The following is a 19301-nucleotide window of genomic DNA, read 5'->3' as shown; positions in this document are numbered from 1 at the left end:
CCTTGCGCACGAATATGCACGGTTGCGAGCTCAATCTTTTGCGGCTGCAGTCGGTTGTGAGTTGCTTTCGTCGTCTTAAATTAAAGTCTGAAGATGACAGCATGACGTTTTCCGCCCCCCCACAAACAGTGGTGCAAAATTATTACACGAATGTAGTAAAAAAGGAGCGTGAGTTTCTTTATGCCGCCATAACTTCTAAATGCCTGAACGGATTCACTCGTAGATGTGTCTGATATGTTTATAATGTTAAATTACCATTCCGAGTTACTCTGGCTATAAACTTTTTGAAAGAAATTCAATGTGGCGGCTCCATGCTACAATTTTCAAGTTCGGCAGTTGTACAATTACATTTTGTTTGTAACGCAGGTATGTTATGAGGCGGAGACAAACGATATGCATTTTCATCCAACTTTACTATAAGAAATTTCTTCACACGGGCAATCTTTTAGCCTAATAAAGCAGATAGTTCAAAAGCACAGACCCCTCGTATTTATCAGTATAGCTGAAGTGGCGTAGCGACGTGCTCTTGACATTGCGTCGGAGGCCGCGGGGCGGGAGCGAACCGCGGCCCGGCTGCGTCGACGACGCTGCCTCGCCTCTTACCTATGAGTCTGACTCGGGCCACCGCATCTCTTCTTATTTGAAGCTAAAGCGCATTAAGCACTTTTTTCAAAAATCATGGAAATTGCCTATATGTATACTGTGTACCCGATCGTTTCTTGAGGGTGTCTATAGGTTTCAGCTCCTTAAGTTAAAAAAGTTATGTATATAAATCACATTTTTTGATTGCACCTGAAACAGGGGACGAAAGTCGGTATTAAAGTTCGTAATTTTTCGATAACAATTGGTAATTCCGTGGACAGTTAACATAGTACAATACATGTTTTTAAAATCAATGCAATTTCCGTCCTCAAATGGACGGTACTTGGGGGTGGAAGTTGGTTTGTTGGATCGCGCTAAATTCAGGAAGTATAAGTCCGATTTAATCTAAATGAGAGAGCTCAATTCTTGAACTTAGTATGGGAAACTTATCAGCAAGCGTACGCGCACGAAGTCGCGGTTGCACGCTAGTATGCTATAGTCGTAAAATCAGATGCGATTCCCACGCTCCAATTATGCGAAGTCATTCGCCATGGATGTCGGTTAAGAAGCCATCAATACCGAATACGTATCTATTACACTCTGGCGTGACGCCAAAGTCTTGTAGAAAAATAACTACTAAATACCGATCTGTACCGCGTTGGGTTAAGGTTGTTCACGGATCGACAACATATTATTGGTTATGAATATTTTTAACCCACTTATTCTTTTTTTTTTGAAGTGAAACGTTTTCATCGGCGTTGGAAAATTATTTACCGTCACATTTTTCCGTTACGCATCACATTTTTCCGTTACGCGTAATTTTTTTTCTTACCTGTACCACGGTTGATTTGAGTTTATTAAATCGCAAAATTTAAACGGCTGAACACGAAAGCAGGAGTAGGAATATATCATAATTCTAATGATATTGTTAACATTGTAACTTCATCTATAGATTTTTCTGTTCTTTCTCCTGACTCTCATGGGTCACTCAGCTCAGCAGTTGGTGATTTATGTATGGCTCAATGCCAAATGGAAAATGGGATGAAAATTTTGACTATGTATATATATTTAAACTATATATATATATATATATTAGGAGATACATATATATATATATAGATATAAATATGTATCTCCTAATCAGAAGTTGGACGATATTATTAGTTTTCTTCACCATTCATTGTTGTCATACACAAGTGGAGGTACCTCTATACTCGGTAACAATAATAATAAAATACCGATGATTGAAGTGGATATTTTAATGTTAATTATTTTGCATCAGAAAAATCTTTGAAGCTAGTTGAATTTTTGACAGATAAATTTCATTTATCCATTAAAAACAGTCCTCAAACGTTAACAACAAGATCCGACACTACATTCGATGGAGTATTTACTCGATGACTAGATTTTGTGAAATGTAAACAATCTATTTCATATTTCAGTTGCCATAAGCCATTAATCACAAAAATATATAATAACGATAACAATGATAGTAATAATTCTATTATTTGTATTCATGCCTTTGATAATATATTTAAAAGCCTTTTGTTAAACTTTATCTAATTTAACTTTTTTTAACCAATTTCTGTAAAGTTTCATGTAGTAGGTAGTAAAGTTTCGAAAAATAAGGTCATAAAGAAGTTTGACTTGTTACGTTTGTACACTAGTATACGCACACATATTTTTTCGGGCATACGTCATTTGTTGACGGATTTGCAAAATTCTTTTTTTTAACCCCCGACGCAAAAACGACAGTGTGTTATAAGTTTAACGTGTCCGTCCGTGTGTGTCTGTCTGCGGTTTGAAAGGTGACTTATTCGGGAGTGTTCTGAGTTATGTTTGATGAAAATCGGTCAAAGATGGGAATATATCTAAGGGAAACGATTGACTAGTAGAATACTATACACTATGATAAATATCTCCTCACACTATGATAAATATCTCCTCTCTTATATCTTAGTCAATGAATTATCACCTTTATTGTCAAAGGAAACTGGTTAGAAATCGCTTACTGTGGCTAAAACATTAAGTGTTAAGGTGTGTCAAATTATTAAGACCACAGACACGATTTCTTGATGCACGCCGTCGTTGACTTGGAGTCACGATTCCGCATAATCTGTCATTTCCTGACTTAGAATAATCGCATTTGTTTTTATTTAGCTAACTTTTACTATTTTTTTCAGCCGACCTTTTAATTTGGTAGAACCATATTATAATACCATCATTTTGTCCGCTATCTTTGGGTATCCACCTTGTTGAATTAAGAATGATTTCACTACGCTATGCTGCATTGGCAATTGTTTAATATGTTATATTCGTTTTAAGTAAATAAAATATCACTGGCTTCAATGGCAAAGGGAAAACATCGTGAGGAAACATAATGTTCTCAAAGGTGTGTGGATTCTACCAATCTGCACTGGGCCTTCGGCTTTAACCGCGCTGTGGTAGGTGCCGTGTAGAGGGCCGGTAATAGGATGATATGATGATGATGATTTATAAAGGAATTACTTTCTTAATAAGAAGTTGTACTCTGACTAAATTATGCCCGTTGTAGTACTATTATTACCTATACTTTTACATCATGTTATATACCTTAGGATTGAGTGTGATTTACCAGTACAAGTAAATCGTACAGCCTTGTACTTATACGTGGTTGTAATTTGGCTAGAATAAGCCAACAAACAGCCATCGAATTACACGGCATCAAATATGCATAGAATATTTTACCAGTTTACGAGGCGATTCGTGCATGCTGGCATTTCGTTAATGATCTCCCAACATTTCGGTTTCATTTCTAACCGACTTCAAAAAGGAGAAGGCTTTTCAATTCGTCGGAGTAAAACTTCTTTAGGCGCGACTAGTAACTCAGATCTTTTTTTCTGACAGAAGTAACGCTTATGTCAATTGTAAGTGTAAAAAATAGCGAAGTGAATAAAAATTCAACACTTTAAAAAAAATATTTAAAAATCGCAAAGTTTTTTGAAAATCTTTAAATATTATTAATAAATTTTCTGACGATTGTGACATTCTATAATATTCAATGACAGGGTTATATTGACATGTGCTGTTCTAACCTCCTTCAATTTTCTACTCTCAATTATTCTATTTAACGAATGAAAATATTTATAATATGTGAAAGTGATATTATTGAATTTTAAATAGAATATAAAATGAAATAGTGAATATTAAATGAAATGGCGGAGTCCCAGGAAATTTTTACTCTTTCATCAATAAATAATAATAAAAGTATTACTTCAATCGCGCGTAAAGCTTATACGCACACACTTTTTTGTTGTTGGATAACAAAGTCGGTTCTTTTTTGTCAATTGTTTTTTTATCTACCAGCTACTCTGTTGCCATCGTCAACACATTTCAAATGTCTTATCATTTTCATTCAAGTAATTGCATGAACTAAGTGCAGAATGTTCGGCGGCCGAATATTCGGCGTTTCGGCCGATAGCGTTGTAGAACATTCGGTATTCGGTATTCGGCTAAATCACTATTCGTGGCAACTCTAATACAATGTCGTTTTCGGCAGTCGTGTGCGGTGTTTAGTTAATAGTAGCGCTAGAGTTTATGACTGAGCTCGTCTAAGGAATTACAACCACCATGCTTATTTTTGCAGGCTCAATTGTTTTGTTACCGGTGGTACAGGGACACGAGGCTTTACACTACGCCACTGGTTGAGACATTGGACGTGTTCCTTGTATGCCCTGCAAAGTGTTGCTCTGGTCCTTGGCGATGGATTTTCATAAAAAATAGGCACTTCAAGTAAATCTTGAAACGAATAGTGTGTGATTATAGTCGCACTTAGCCGAAGTCAAAGAAACCTGCCGTCACGAGGTGGCGTGCAGCACGCGCGTCGCATTAGTTACACTCCCGCCCAGCAGCCGCGGAGGCGTCGCGCTAGGCCGAGACCGGCCCGCAAAATACAAGGAGGTAAATAGCAAGTTCATAGAATACATTCTTTTAAGTGAAAACTTCTTCTAGCGCGGTATGTATATTTTAAGATGCGATTAAACTCGCTTCACCGTTACGAGACGCAGCTATTTGAATTTTTTAATAGAGATTTTGATTTTCCTATGTCCTATCAACGCAATATTAGCACAACGAGATATAAAAGTCCAATTGATGCGGTATTCACGAGATATATAAACAACTTCGAATTGAAATAGTTTATTCCTATCTAAGTTGCCATGAACCTATGTTTATATTTTAGATTGCAATAATTTTAATGATAATGATGATGATACAAGAGTTGTCGAAATTGGTAATGATAATTTATAAAAGAATATTAAATGTTTTTTAAAGGATTTAATATATATATTTAATAATTATATAAAATAAAATTCATAAAATGCAATTCATAACCTAATAACATCTAAAAATTGTCTAACGCGCCAAAATAAGTTTTAACTTCTGCCGGCACTCCTGGTGTGCAACCCGTTATTTGTTTTGGCTAGGCCCTCCCCTCTCAATACAACGGGGTAAGTAGCGAGTTCACATTTAAAAAAAAGCCACGCGAGGCAGTCTTTGGGTACTGCCGATAGAAGTGAAAACAAAGCTCTTTCTTTGTTAATTTTGCACTGTACATACAGCTCACGGGAAGCGTGCGGTGACTATATCGAGAGTTTCACGCTTTTTGTTCACACAAAAAGGGTGCCAATTTCCAAGGGGTTCAATAATCAAGAGTAATTACTTGTATGGAGTAACTCAGCATCAAATATGGCGCCTGTCTCTCAGACTACACAGTAGCAGGACAATAAATCAGACGCTCGATATTGACGAGATAATACCCGCACCCTTAGCGCGATACCATCGTTTTCTATTGGCACATTGTAAAATTGATCTCAAAAGCAAGAGGTAGACCAAAGTAGGATACAGGCATGAAGAATTTTCAAATTACACTAGTTCCTTCCAACGACTAGTAAATGCAAACTTTTATTATTACAACAACGCATTTTTTTTACAAATAAATAAAACGGAAAACTCATTAGATCGACGACGTGCATTCGAATGTGTTGATCATAAAACCTTGCTTCTTAAAGTAAGCCGCTATGGTATCAAAAACGTTGTACTTAATTTGGTTGCCTCTTATCTCAGTGACAGAACCCATGCATAAAAGACATTAAGTCGCAGGGGTCGTCTACGTCAATGGGCGTACCACGGGGTTCAATTTTGGGGCCCTTTTAATTTTTGGTGTATATAAATGATCTACCACATCATGTCAGTGAAACTTGGTACATTGTACTGTGGGCAGATGATACATCTCTAATTTTTAAAACTGACAGAGGTAGAGATAACTCTGACGATGTAAGCCGTGTTATGTCGCATGTGTCGCACTGGTTTACTGTCAATAATTTACTTTTTAATGCAAAAAACACTAAGTGTTTGGAATGGTATAATAATAAAATTTAAATATAATAAAAAAAGGAGAATCACTTAAAATGGAAGATTCTACAGTTTTTCTGGGCATGACATTAGACAGTAAGCTTCAGTGGGGTACTCTTATAGATACACTAGCAGGTAAACTAAGCCCGACTGCCTAAGCCTTCAGGAAAATTGGACAGATTACTGACGTAGAAACAGCAAGACTTTGCGTACTTTCATAGTGTGATCTTACGTGTGTGTCTTACGGGGTCTTACTATGGTGATGGCTGTTATTGAAACTCAAATTGCACTAAAGAGCTGTACGGTAAATATATAAACTAAAATCACGTGAATCCCTTCTTGAGAAATTTAAAGAAATAGGTATACTTACGGTAGCCTCACAATATATTTATAACAATATAGTATTTGTAAGACAAAACATTAATCTTTATAAACGAGTAGTGGATATAAACAACCGACTTACTCGAGATGGTCATAAGTAAGTGCATATCGTTTGCGAAAGTTGCAGAAATCATTTGTGGGATTGAGTATATGCTTTTATAATAGGATTCCCAATGTAATTTTGGACCTGCCAATGCATAAGTTTAAACACTGAGTTGAAACCCTTTTAATAAATCGTCGTTACGATACGATTGATGACTTAACTTACATTATTAACTTAAAATTTTATGAATTTCTTAACGACAAGGCTGCTTGGGAGTAGGCTCCGCTCTCATATCTCACAGGTTAGAAAATTTATAAGATTGTAAACTGTAAAATGATGTTGAAAAAGAGCAATCTGCTGGGTTTCTTGCCGGGTCTTCTTGGTGGGATCTGCCTTCCGAACCGGTGGTAGAGTCACTACAAAAATACTGACTTGACGTTTCAAAAGTGCTTATAAATTATATTTGAAATAAATTAATTTTGAATTTAAATTGAATTTTGACACGAGGCCGACGTTACGTTTGCGACGGCGCGGTAACCCGTACTAGGGCAACATCGCTGTGACGTAGCACTGAATTAGATCGCGTGGATCGGATTTACTCATATAAACGCATGCTTATGAAAGTGGATGAATGTTAATGCATCCAGATCTCTATTCATCATGATGATAGAAGTATCCTATTATTACTGTGACGTGTATCGTTACAGCGGTAAGTATTGGGTTTAAATAAACCAATATCTCAGAGGCCACGTCCTCTAGGCTCCACGGACAGCTCGCTTGTGTCCTAACTTCCGGCACTCTCCCTGCTTCCTCCAGTGTTGGATTTGGGGTCTCTGAAGATTCTCCTTATAACAATTAAAAATATAAGTATATATATACTTTGTACCTTATGCCTTTTTATTTTGTTAACAAGGAAAGTGCCTAGTCATTTTCTACTTTTTACTCGACAACGACCTAAAAATGTTGTAGATGATATTTTATTTCATGCGTTTTAGTTTTTTAACAAATTCTGTTTTTTGCCAAAAAGATATTTTTCGTGCGTAGGTGTAGCGGTCTCCACATTACAGAACTAGGTGGCGCCACAGAAATCCTGAATCGCGCTATGGGGTTTTGATGTGAATTAAAATATCGAATCTACGAGTAAATCACCGTAATAAAAAAAAAACTTCAGATTTGGGCCTGAACATCTAGGTTAGCAGAACATTATGTCTCCCGTAAGAGTCCCCGTAAAGTAATTTATTCTATTTCAATCGATTGTGGCAAACGTAGAGGAATTGCACATATAAAAGATTCCTAAACTTGGATATTACGTGGTTAAAATTATTTTGCTTTGGCGTAACATTCTAGCAGTGTGATATAATATTACCCAATATAGATAATACATTTTCAAGGAGTTTAGATTAGGTAGTTTAATAAACAGTATTGAATTTCAGCGGTGGTCGTTGAAATTCGATGGAGAAATGAGCCTTTAGGTAAATTTGTATACCAATGCACGTATGTACCTAACCTAATTAGTTAGGAATGGTACAAAATATGCTAAACGAATGAGGTCGCCGCCGCGGCCGCTCTCCGACACCGATTCTGCTGACTAACTCCACACCACATTAGAAAGCGAACGAACGCAAGAGCTACGCTGACTAAGCACTAACTAACATTACTAGAAGCCTTATGCCCGTTTACGCCATACCTAGGCATTGCCTACTTCGATTGCGTAATGATTTAGGCCATGTCTTCAGAAAAAAACGTTTCACCAACTCTACACTACACCTGTGAATAGTTTTTTTTCACCTGTCACATGTCAGTTTAAGATTCCCCTAGACTTTACGATCCACCGAATCGGTGTCGTAACTTAAGGCTTGTTTTAATGTTACTTACTAAGGCATAAATATGAATGTTAAAATGTAAATTGTAGATGATGGAAAAGAGCAACTGCTGAGTTTCTTGCCGACTTCTTCTCGGTAGAGTTTGCCTTCCGAACCGGTGGTGGAGTCACTACAAACAGACAGACTTGACAAAAGTGCTTATATTGGGCCTACTTGAAATAAATTAATTCTTAATGTTTTGAATTTCATCCTGGTCCGTCATTAGTGAAAACGGGAATAAGACGGCCGCGAATCTATCGAATCAGTGCAAAAATTGCCTTTGACTGCAATCTCATTTGGTGGTAAGTGATGATGCAGTCTAGAATGGTAGCGGGGTAACCTGCTAAAGACATTGGCATTTATACTAAGCCCATACAATCCTTAAATCCCGTAGATTTTCGAGAAATCCTTTCTTAGCGAATAAAAAAGTCATACAGAGGTTGGAGGCGCTGTCTTGTCGATGTCGGCATTTGCCACCAGATCAAAGGCATCCAGCCACTGTACCCATTCTTCATATTGTGGTTATAACCTGCAGCACTTTTTAAAATCGAATGAAGTATTGTCATCGTTGAATGAATTAACTTCGGCTCATTGATTATTATCAAAGGGTCGATCACCTCGCTAAGTACGTCAGTAAAACGTAGAGAGTACTCTGTAGTGGTGGCGGCGCGGTCGTGGTACCCGGAGGCGCGGCGCGGTGGCACGACCCGCCACACCCTCGCGGCAACTGAACTCCGACCGCTCCGACTGAGCACACGAACACCCGACTTAACGAGCCATATACTCACTCCCAACCCAAAATTAGGGGTTAGAAGTTTCTCGTGTGTTGTGTTTCTGTGTGGCATCGTAGCTCCCACAGGAATGGACAGATTTTGATGTAGTTTTTCCTGTTTAAAAGCGAGACCGAGTTGGTTCTTCGCTTTAAGTTATGGATTAAGCTCATTTCCTACTTGACCAAACAATTTGTCTTACCAACATGTTGAGGTTAAAATAGGGATTGAAATTTACAATCCCTATTTTAACCTCAACTTTTTATGGGTGTATATCCAACACTCGACCCCACCCGTAATCGTCATCCAGCCCGTGGGAGTTCCGTCAAAATCCGTTATGGCCAACAAAAGGTTCTGCTACACAAGATTTCTTTCGGCCAATCGCAGACAGATTATTTGCGTTTGTTACACCACTTTCTCGATTTAATTCAATTGAATTTATTTGTATACATAAAAAAATAACGAGCTAAATTGAAAGTGTTCTAGATAATAGTTTTAAAAATATCGTGTCATTAGTGTTTGTATTTATAGCCAGTATTCGCGTGTCTACTTGCAAAGCTATTATTGGTCGAGTAGCGATCGTACCGTGCTTTAGGACTCGTCCGGTTCAACGCTCCGCCGAAACCGAGAGTGCCGCTGCCTCCTGCCGCCGCGTCGCTGCACGTCTCGCGCTCGGCATTCGGAATCGCGACTCCAATACTGCCTCGAAGCGTTGCACTCGGCAGATACATCGGCGACAAGATAGAAAAGAAGGAAAAAAAAATCTTTGGATACAAGTAAATATTATAGTAACTATTGGTGTAGTTGATATTCCGGGTCAACATATAGGATTCTTTTCATCCCGATAAACAATAAGTTTCCTTCCGGAAATGGGATGAATTTTTTATCAATTTTTCTTCATAGCTCCATTAAATTTGAACCAATTTTAATAATTTTTTTTTTTATTCAATAGTGTATGCTATAAAGCATGTATAGTCTTATTTTAACAAGGGTCTGATAAATATTGTCGGAGATAAAGAACAAACTCCGCTAGTACTGAATACATCTGCGTAACCCTGTCGAGGATACAGCCGTGATGATATGTTGTTTAATTGTGTAAACAATGTTTATTTGTGCCATAAGCCATAGCAGCAATCGCGGCTGATTTTTTTGCAACTTTTGAAGGGTTCCGTTGTCTCTCTTTTCGAAGCTCTTCAACAGAACCATTTTACCATTTCGGAATAAACACCTTTAGAACAAAACTACATAATTTATAACGTCCTCTTGTATGAAGAAAGTCGGTTAGTAGTGATTTCGTTCTTACCTATGAATTGGGTATGTAATACTCGTATCAAACTGATTTTTAACCTTTTTTCAAGTGTACATGGGGGTCAAAGTAACAGAAATTTGTTCATTCCTTTATAAGAACCCGGGCAGGCCCTACTGGTTCCCTGCCATGCTGATAAGTTGTAGCTCGAACACAAGTGTTCAATCAACTCAGTTAACGCTCACGTGCTTAAAGCCAGTTTATGGATTGCGTTCCCTGACACCTTTCTCATATATATGTTAAATGTTTTAAGTACAAAAGATTCTTGTTACGCCTAAGAAGTATAACTTCTAACGCGTGTTCATAGGTTCACACACGTTTTTTGTGATGGTGCGCACGAATGCGCGAGCATCGTAAAATTTTACTCTCATCATTTTTCCCTAACGCGCCAAAAGAAGTATAACTTCAGAAAATTTATCTCCAAGATTAATTCAAAGATATGTAAAATTTATATAAATCCATTGGTCTTGCGGTCGAAGAATTTTAATATGCTGATCATAGAGAAGATACACCACGTACTCGGGCATCGCAGCACTTGGTCATGCGGCGCACGCGCATAATATAACTCAATAAGGGCTATCACGTTTGTATCAACTGTTCCGGTGCACGAGGCGGCGGCGATTATAAATATATTTATTTTATTTTTTTATGCAGTGGCTATTAAGAAGATAACATCTAACTTATTCGTGCTTATAGCTTCCGTTTGTTACTCTTCGCGAAATTAAAACAGAACTCAGTGGAATGACTTGAAATTTTTTCACGTTATAACAATTCCACTGCTGACTACAGGTCTCTTCCAACGAAGGGGTCGGGCCATCATCACCACACTGGGCAGAGGGTTCGTTGATCGCAGTATAGATGGTAATAGTAGCGCAAAGGACGCTGCTACCCGTTCTACGTTATATTCCCTTAGTCGCCTCGTACGACAACCACTGGAAGAGGAGGGGTGGCGAAAGCTGCATTCTGATATGCTGGCACCACACGACATATACGTTTTATCCTTAAGTTACCCAGGAAGAGAAAATTATATCAGACTGCAAAAGCGTGATATCTAAAAGATCAAATGTAACTGAGTATAGGTGTGTGTGTTCTGACTGTAACCACACCCTATTGTACACCCTTAATGGTTGTTTGTTTGTGTAATCTGGTTCGGCGCTAGGCTAAGAGTTCCTACGCCTGGCTTCTCTCAGGCGTCTAACATCTGTACCAACAGATTGTATTTGAGAGACTTACACAAAGAAGTCTTTGACTAAATGATCGATCCGCATCCACAAAGTAAGAGATAGTTACGAGACGGGCGCAATTTGACGTAACACTAACATAACATTCGCACGCGCACGGCATGCAAATCAAGACGTAGCATGCGTGCAAGCCCACTGCCACCCGCTAGCTGCTGCTGACCTTGACGCGGCCTGATCTAGAAGTAGATTGAATTCATCTCTGTTTTATTGCGTATGTCTGTTAAATCAAGTAAATTTTTTTTTTTAAACATTAATTGTGCGGTTTTTAGCGCAATTAAAAAAACCAACAATTGCATTAAAATATGATACAGGTTTGCTTACCTTCATTATTATTTTACTACAATACTTTCTGTGAATCCCTCCGATCGTGCTCTGTCGGGCACTAAGTAAATAGAAGCCATATTTCAAATGATAGACGCAATAATATCAATGCACATAAACATGCATTGCTAGACAGGTCATGAAAAATAGTAAGGGAACTTTTACATGTAAATCAATAGTTGGTGATGCGCTGCTAGTCGGAAAAAGTGTGTCCCAAACTTTTGACTAGATGGTCGAAGTTTCTGCATAAACGTATCGAGTTATCACTAGCAACTTCGTCTAATTTCTGATATCCCATCATTACCGTCCCATCCATCCTAGACATCAGGCTGCTCTCCTCAAGCGTTCCTCCTGAGCCCAACTGTGGGACGTTAGTGTAATAGTATTAGTACAAGGTATGTTAATATGTATATTTGTTGCAGGGGCGCCGAGCTCGGCGACGTCAGTTTGCTGCGACGGATGCCCAACGTCGAGGTGCTGGCGTTCAGGTACCTAGTCCAACGACAATGACATTCCGGGTACACTCAGACTCTCGGTGATACTGCAAGATTACCGTATTTGTTTCTTCTTTAGGTACCTCTCCGACTAGTAAAGGTTAGTAGTCAGATTTTGATACTTCGTGTCGCCTCTCTCGAAATTAATCAGCTGGGCGGCACTCGCGATCCCATAAACTCGGAGGCGCGCTTAGTTTGACTTCCCCAATGTCTTCAAGCGCAGAGACTTTTGCTCGGCCTTACCCCTGACGTGATGATGATGCTTTAAAACCCTTATCAGGGTCGTAGGTCGAGGTTATTCAGGTATAGAAACAAGTGGAGCACGCGTCTCCCACAAAGAGAAGGGTTTTATTCCATATGCTGGCCAAGTAACGGATTGGTGGACACCACACGGCTTCGAGAATGTTATTAAAAACTCTCAGGCATGCAGGTTTCGCCCCAATGTTTAGTTACACTATTAGAACAAATTAATTTTAATTGCTTAAAACGCACATATCTTAGGAAAGTTACAGCTGGCGATGGGCTTCGCTACATAGCCTGAAAGTTATGTACCAAGGTACTGCGTAGTATTTGCAGTGTCACATCTGATTGTAGACGACATTTGAGATGACATCAAAACTGTATTAACTGCAGTTGATGTGGCGATGACAATCACTAGCGCAGCCCGACACGCGCGGTGCGGCGCGGCGGTGCGTGCGCAACAAACGTACAAACCGTGTGGCGGCGAACTGCTCACGCGTGCGGCTAATTGCGTCGCGGAGAGAAATGGGGTTCAATGACCGCGCACGCACATACCTATCGGACGTGATGTTTACCTCTACTATTGAAAAGATAGCTAATTATGGGCGTGCGGTGACCGTCATCACTTTAAGAAGTCTACTTGTACTTGAAATGTTTATTTTTTGCTTTTATGGTTCCTTTTTATGATTTTTTTGGGTTACCTCGGTATACCCCTATTACCCCGGTATAAGTCGTTTTTAACGATATGGCCGCCCATTGTAATTGTGTGTTATACTTTGTGTTTTTTTTTATAATTTCATTGTGTTACGTGTACAATAAAGTGTAATTTCATTAACCCGAAGACTGCCGACGAGATCCTATAGCTAAGCCTCCGCTGTACTTACGTCGGTCTTGGTGTTTTTTATTTAACTCTTAATAATGGTATTATTATGCAGTGTTTTATTGCACAATGGCGAGAACCCTTCGTGTGCAAATTTCAACTCACACGTATACGGTTTTAGTTATCTGTAGCCTGAACTAGAAGTCTTTGCCAAAAAATGTTTGTATACTTGCTCTTTCTACCATTCATCTGTATCCTTAAGATTAGAGTTGCACGAAGGAATTACAATAAAACTATCTCAGTAGCCATCGCAGGGTGCGGTAAGTACTCGTAGCTGCGCTTTTCGCCCTTCGAGGGCAGGGGCTGAAGTCTAGACTCCCGACGTCTAGCCGTCGGTCGTGACCTGTCTGCTGGTCTGTATTTGTTATTATCTGTTATAATAAGACCTCGCGCAGCCCGTATCACCATCCTATTAATGCCTAGTTCTGTGGAGCGCTATATAAAGACGAATCGTGGCTACATTACGGTCTTACTCCCATTCATGCCCGCCTGTCAACGCAGGCCTCAGTGGTGACCGAGAGGACGATTGCGTTTGACACCCCAAACATCGGCCATAACTCCGCGGTAGGATCTTGTCAATATCCCACACGAACCCACCGTGGACCGAATTGTGGCGCTCTTTCGATTCCATATAAATATTAGTTAACTATGACGCGATTGAATAAGTAGACGAAGTACTCAAATATTAGGCAACTTTGTTAAAATGCTGCTTATTGCAAGAGCGAGCTTGGCTTGGTGGTATTAAGGTTTAATTAAGGTTGTAGTTAGGTTAGGAAACAGAAAGCGTCGAGTATATTCATAATTGCCGGATTAGAGGGTAATTGACGGTTCCGGAGGAAGTTTATTATGGTTTATTTTCTTTACTGCCGTTGCTTTACGACCTTTAATAATTGTACGCTAGAACCACATACTGCTTCTAGTTATTACTTCTTGTTGTTTGAAACAATTACGTTGGGATTTAAGAGGGTCACAGTTGGACCTATTTAATGGCCTTCCCACGCTGTATCATCTGAACACCGACCCGGCTGTAATTAAACCATTTTAATTTGTGGTTGCAATGTAAACTTTTGATGTGTAGGTAAGTGACATAATGCAAACTTTTAAATTAATTTTGCCAGTAGGTAGTAAACGCCGATGGTTGGATTCAAACAACAATGTAAGTGGAATGTAGTACTTTTTTGTGCATTCGTTTAACTATTGTATAATCCGACAAGTTCTATGGTTCGACACTGCCTTAAAAACGTTTGACGGATTAACGGGGGTCCACCGTATTTATGCGGCGTGTGGTGGCGGCAGATCAGAATACAGCTGTCACCACGCTCCCTGTTCCCGCGGGTCACGTAAGAGGGGACTTACGGAATATGGCGGAGAACCGGCCCATTGTGCTTTTACCATCAGTACTGCGATCATCAACCCGTCTCCCCGGGGAGCCCTTTAGTCCAGCGGTGGACAGTTACAAACGCTTCGTAAGTGTCCGTGCTGGGCCTACATGAATGATGAGTCCGGAATGTGTATGTGTCGCCGCTCGCCCGCAGCATCAACAAGATCCGCACGCTGGTGGACTTCGCGGGCTGCCGGCGCCTGCGCGAGCTGTACGTGCGCAAGAACGAGATCCGCGACCTGGCGGAGATCCGCCACCTGCGCCGCCTGCCCGACCTCACCAGCCTGTGGCTCGACGAGAACCCGTGCACGGCGCACCCCGAGTGAGCACCCACTGCCCTATCGCCCGTAGCTATGAGCACTGTCGGAGGAGAGTTATTTCAATTCTCTCTCTTGATTTCCAAGTTTACTTCCTTTAGTTGGTAACATGTTTTATCTGCTATCTTGTCTGTCCAGAAATTCCGTCAACAACGCCTAGTATTTTATTGTGATTATTTTTAATCTTTAGATTGTTGCAGTGTAATTACGTTGACGTGTCGCAACACCAATTTCCTAGTTCTTGGTTGGCGTTAAGAATAACATGAATAAAATCACACATACTTAAGTTTTGGTTTGAATCGAACTCTGGGCTTCGTTCGCCAGCTTTAGACGGCATACTATAAAAGTTGTGTGATTACTTCAACATAAGATATTCTATCTCGTAGACGACAAAAGTAGATTGGTTCGATGCATTTACAAACGTATATACGATTACGATAACGTTTACTTTCCTGTGACAAAAAGTAGAAAATATTACTCTCCTTTCTTACAACTCACTCTATGCCAAGAATCAAGTCGATTAGTTGCTCAGTTAGGGCGTAAAGTAAAGAAAAAAAAACACTTATATTAGTAGGTACCTATGGATTAAAATAATATGGATTATTAAAATAATTGCAGGTACCGAATGACGGTACTGAAAAACCTCCCAAATCTCGAGAAGCTGGACAACGTCGTCGTGCATCCCGAGGAAGTAAGTAAAACTCATTCATCCTTGGAATATTCTACAGATCTATGATCTCATATGTTTTGTTTTGATTATATTTATTTAAAGTTGGCTGGAAGTCTGTCGGAAAATTCTTGCTGTTTTACTATTCTCTCAGTTGACACCAAATTTAGCTAGCCCCCGTGGAATGCTACCATCAAACAGTATACTCTGTGTTATACCTGCTAACCGAAATGGAATGTTCTCAGTTGGAAACTTAGGTTTCAGAATGCAAAATATGGATTGAACAGGTTCATCATTACCATCGTATCAACCCGTTTCCGGCCCACTACTGGGCACGGCTCTTCTTCCACAGTGAGTAGAGGTTGAGGCCTTAGTCCACCAAGCGTGTCCATTGCTGATTGGTGGACTCCACACACCTTTGAGAACATAATGAAGAACTCTCAGGTTCTGTAGAACACGCAGGTTTCCTCACGATGTTTTCCTTCACCGTTGAAGTTGAACACATAACCTAGAAAAGTAAGAGTGGAAAGTTAAAGTCAGAGACGTGCTGGGAGTGAGCTGGGACTCGAACTCGACTTTAATTAAATTCTATTATATAAAGATTTATCATATGATGATATTTATTTCCAGGTGCAAGAGGCGGTCAGGAAGGGAGCGCACATACCAGATTCTGACGACGAAGGCTATCCACAGCAAGTAAGCGCCACTGTATTTTGTAAACATTTTGACCAGCCGTAGGACTTTTATGCCCTTTTAATTACCCTCTAACCCACATGCAGTCAGCGTGAAAAGTTTAATCTCTTAACCCCTGTCCAATGGGAGGGGAAGCCACTCACATGGCACAGGGGTTAAGAGTGTGCTATTTATACGCTGAGAATGTGATGGTATTGAGGCCTTATCTCTGAGGCCTGTGCTCGTTTAAACCGAACTCTCCCGTCTTCCACTGACTAACTACTGACTACTAAAATCCTCCTAGTGCTTCGAGAACAACTCTTTGAACGCACACGCACACCTGCACACTACACACACACGCGCATGCACACACCCACGCATACACACTCTCACACAAACGCATGTGCAAACAAATGAATTGTCACTGTTGTCTCAATAGACAGTGATTAGTTTTTGTCTACCAACTCAGCCCTCTAAATGTATTGGACGGGGGATGAAAAATATTGATATCTGGGTTCTGGGTGCCAAGTGTGAGAACTTCTACCTACGTTTACGAATACCAGCCCGCCTTTAAATTTTGTGCGTTTCAATCAATTAAAATATCACTTTTTTCAACGAACACATCGCGGGGAAACCCGCGTGCCTGACAGTTCTCCATAACGTTCTCGAAGGCGCGCGAGGTCTATAACTCCGCACTGTGGCTTTTACCCTCCGCATCGCGGGAGGAGACCCTGCAGTGGGCCGGCAATGGGTTGGTAGAATGTCTTACACGGGGGACACCTCACGTTTGCCATGGTTGACGCGAGTGCAGTGACGGTGTCGCGCTTGCAGCAGGAGTCGTTCAGCCAGTACCGCCGCCAGCGCTCGTGCGACTCCAGCCCGGAGCGGGACGAGCCGTGCCGCGCGCTCCGCCACGACCAGGTGACCGCGACACACGGACGCCACGCAGATTTACAAAGATCTGTGTGGTATTACAGCTTGGATAATCTGTGTAGCCTTCTGTATAGAGAAGTTATAAAATGCGACATGTTAGTTTTTTCGCCTGAGCATGGCGCGGGTGAGAGGAGCCAATTTGACATGTCCGTATATTTAATTTAAATAAATTAGCTCCAGGATGTGAGTAAGAATGAAAAGAGAGAGGAAGAGAGAAAAGATTCTACATACTAATACAGAATAAAATTTGAAAGTATTATATTATACACAAAATACATAAATACATTTATTAGTAGTTTAAATATCGATTAGAGGTTCTGATGGCCTAATATCGATTATTATAACAAAGTGACGTTATTTCAAAGTGTCAACCGCGTCCTGCCTCAACGATAAAACTATAATGTCCATTGCATGAGCAGGTTAACTACTTTCGACCAATGGCAAGACGCGCCCGTGTGAGCAAGTCCCGAGATTGGTCGCAAGTAGGACGCGTTGCATGGCGGACGTGCGCTGCGTCAGCCATTGGACTTTGTTTTATAAAGATAATTTTTTAATCCCATTGAGTGTATTACATTTGTTCAATAGTGTAACTAATATAACGATTTATATTCCTTTTTGATTTCCTAATACTACGTGTTAATAATTAAATGTTGCTGTTTTTATCTTAATATGTACGTAGCTGACGTGATAACTACATGTGTGTTTTGTTAATCAATAACTGCATTGGGATTATATATATACAAGGCTACTTGGAGAGGGGCTACTGAGATAAATTAGAAATGATAACTAAAACTTGATTTGGAGAAATAAACATTATTTCAAATACAAACAATGTTAAGGTATCAACCTGCATGCCCGAGAGTTCTCCATCATGTTCTCAAAGTGCATTTGCCTGCGTGGTGGAGTACGGCCTGAAACCTTCTGTTTCTGATGGATACCTGTGCCCTGTGTTGGCCCGGTATCGAGTTTATAACGCTGATAAATGTAACCTAAGGAAAATTTATTTGAAATTGCATTTAGACATGTATTTTTGTGCGTTTTAACGTGAGCTTAAATAACTGTTTTAGTATTATATATAGGATTAAGACCTTCTGGCTGTTGCTACTAGTGATCCGTGAAACAATTTTCCCTTATGAAAACTAGGGATGGAGCTATGGTTGTCACTGCGTAATATGATATCTTTGTATAGTTACTTCTCTTAAAGTGTTTGTCTCAGAAGAAAGTTGTGTAACAAAATTAGTTCATTATCCCCTTTTCAACTAGCCTAGTGTAAGTGTACGTTTTGTGCGAGTATCGAAACATTGTAGCGTCAAAGTAAAACGGACCAAATATAACTAGTTTTACGGCCGAAAATTCTTTGCTGACTATACAAGTGTACACGAATTTGAAACGATTACTATAAAACAAGGGAATACGTTCTATATTACTCTGACGTTACACGTGCGTACTCATATTCTATGTTCAGCATTCTCGAGAAAATTCGCTGTGCCATTTAATAGTACGGCTAACTCTGTAGGGTTCCGAAGACTAATCAGATCTGTCTTGGCAATGGGAGTTCCGTTTTTCCCATAAAATGACACATTTAATTATTTGATTCTTTATAAAAATCCGCCCACAGAACAACTAAATTTAGTCAAGGATTATTTTAAATTTTTTATTGACACTGACAGACACTGACCCCAAAAACGTTCTGTTTCTTTCAAAATACTCGGAACCCTAAAAATCAGTTAACCCTGCTACAGGTGCCATTATATTTTGTCAAATGGAAAATGATCATTTTTGCAGCTCACGTTTATGAATTTTCGTTTTTTCCGGTAAAA

At 39.8% G+C, this 19301-nt stretch overlaps 1 protein-coding gene across 4 annotated transcripts in view; it reads left to right on the top strand.

Annotated features, from left to right (window-relative positions):
- The window catches only part of LOC120624901 (cilia- and flagella-associated protein 410-like), a 37214-nt gene that overhangs the window by 9773 nt on the left and 8140 nt on the right, over positions 1–19301 (top strand). For 2 of the 4 annotated variants that reach the window (XM_039891683.1, XM_039891681.1), the window contains exons 2-6: positions 12320–12385; positions 15047–15214; positions 15828–15900; positions 16507–16572; positions 17380–17469. In XM_039891683.1, coding sequence (XP_039747617.1) covers positions 12320–12385; positions 15047–15214; positions 15828–15900; positions 16507–16572; positions 17380–17469 — 463 coding nt within the window. The remainder of the gene's footprint in view (positions 1–12319; positions 12386–15046; positions 15215–15827; positions 15901–16506; positions 16573–17379; positions 17470–19301) is intronic. The other 2 variants (XM_039891682.1, XM_039891684.1) reach the window with 2 other exon arrangements.

This window comes from Pararge aegeria, chromosome 7, assembly GCF_905163445.1.
Source record: "Pararge aegeria chromosome 7, ilParAegt1.1, whole genome shotgun sequence".
NCBI lineage: Eukaryota > Metazoa > Arthropoda > Insecta > Lepidoptera > Nymphalidae > Pararge > Pararge aegeria.
The sequence above is the reverse complement of the archived record's forward strand: the minus strand, read 5'-3'. Positions and strand labels throughout refer to the sequence as shown.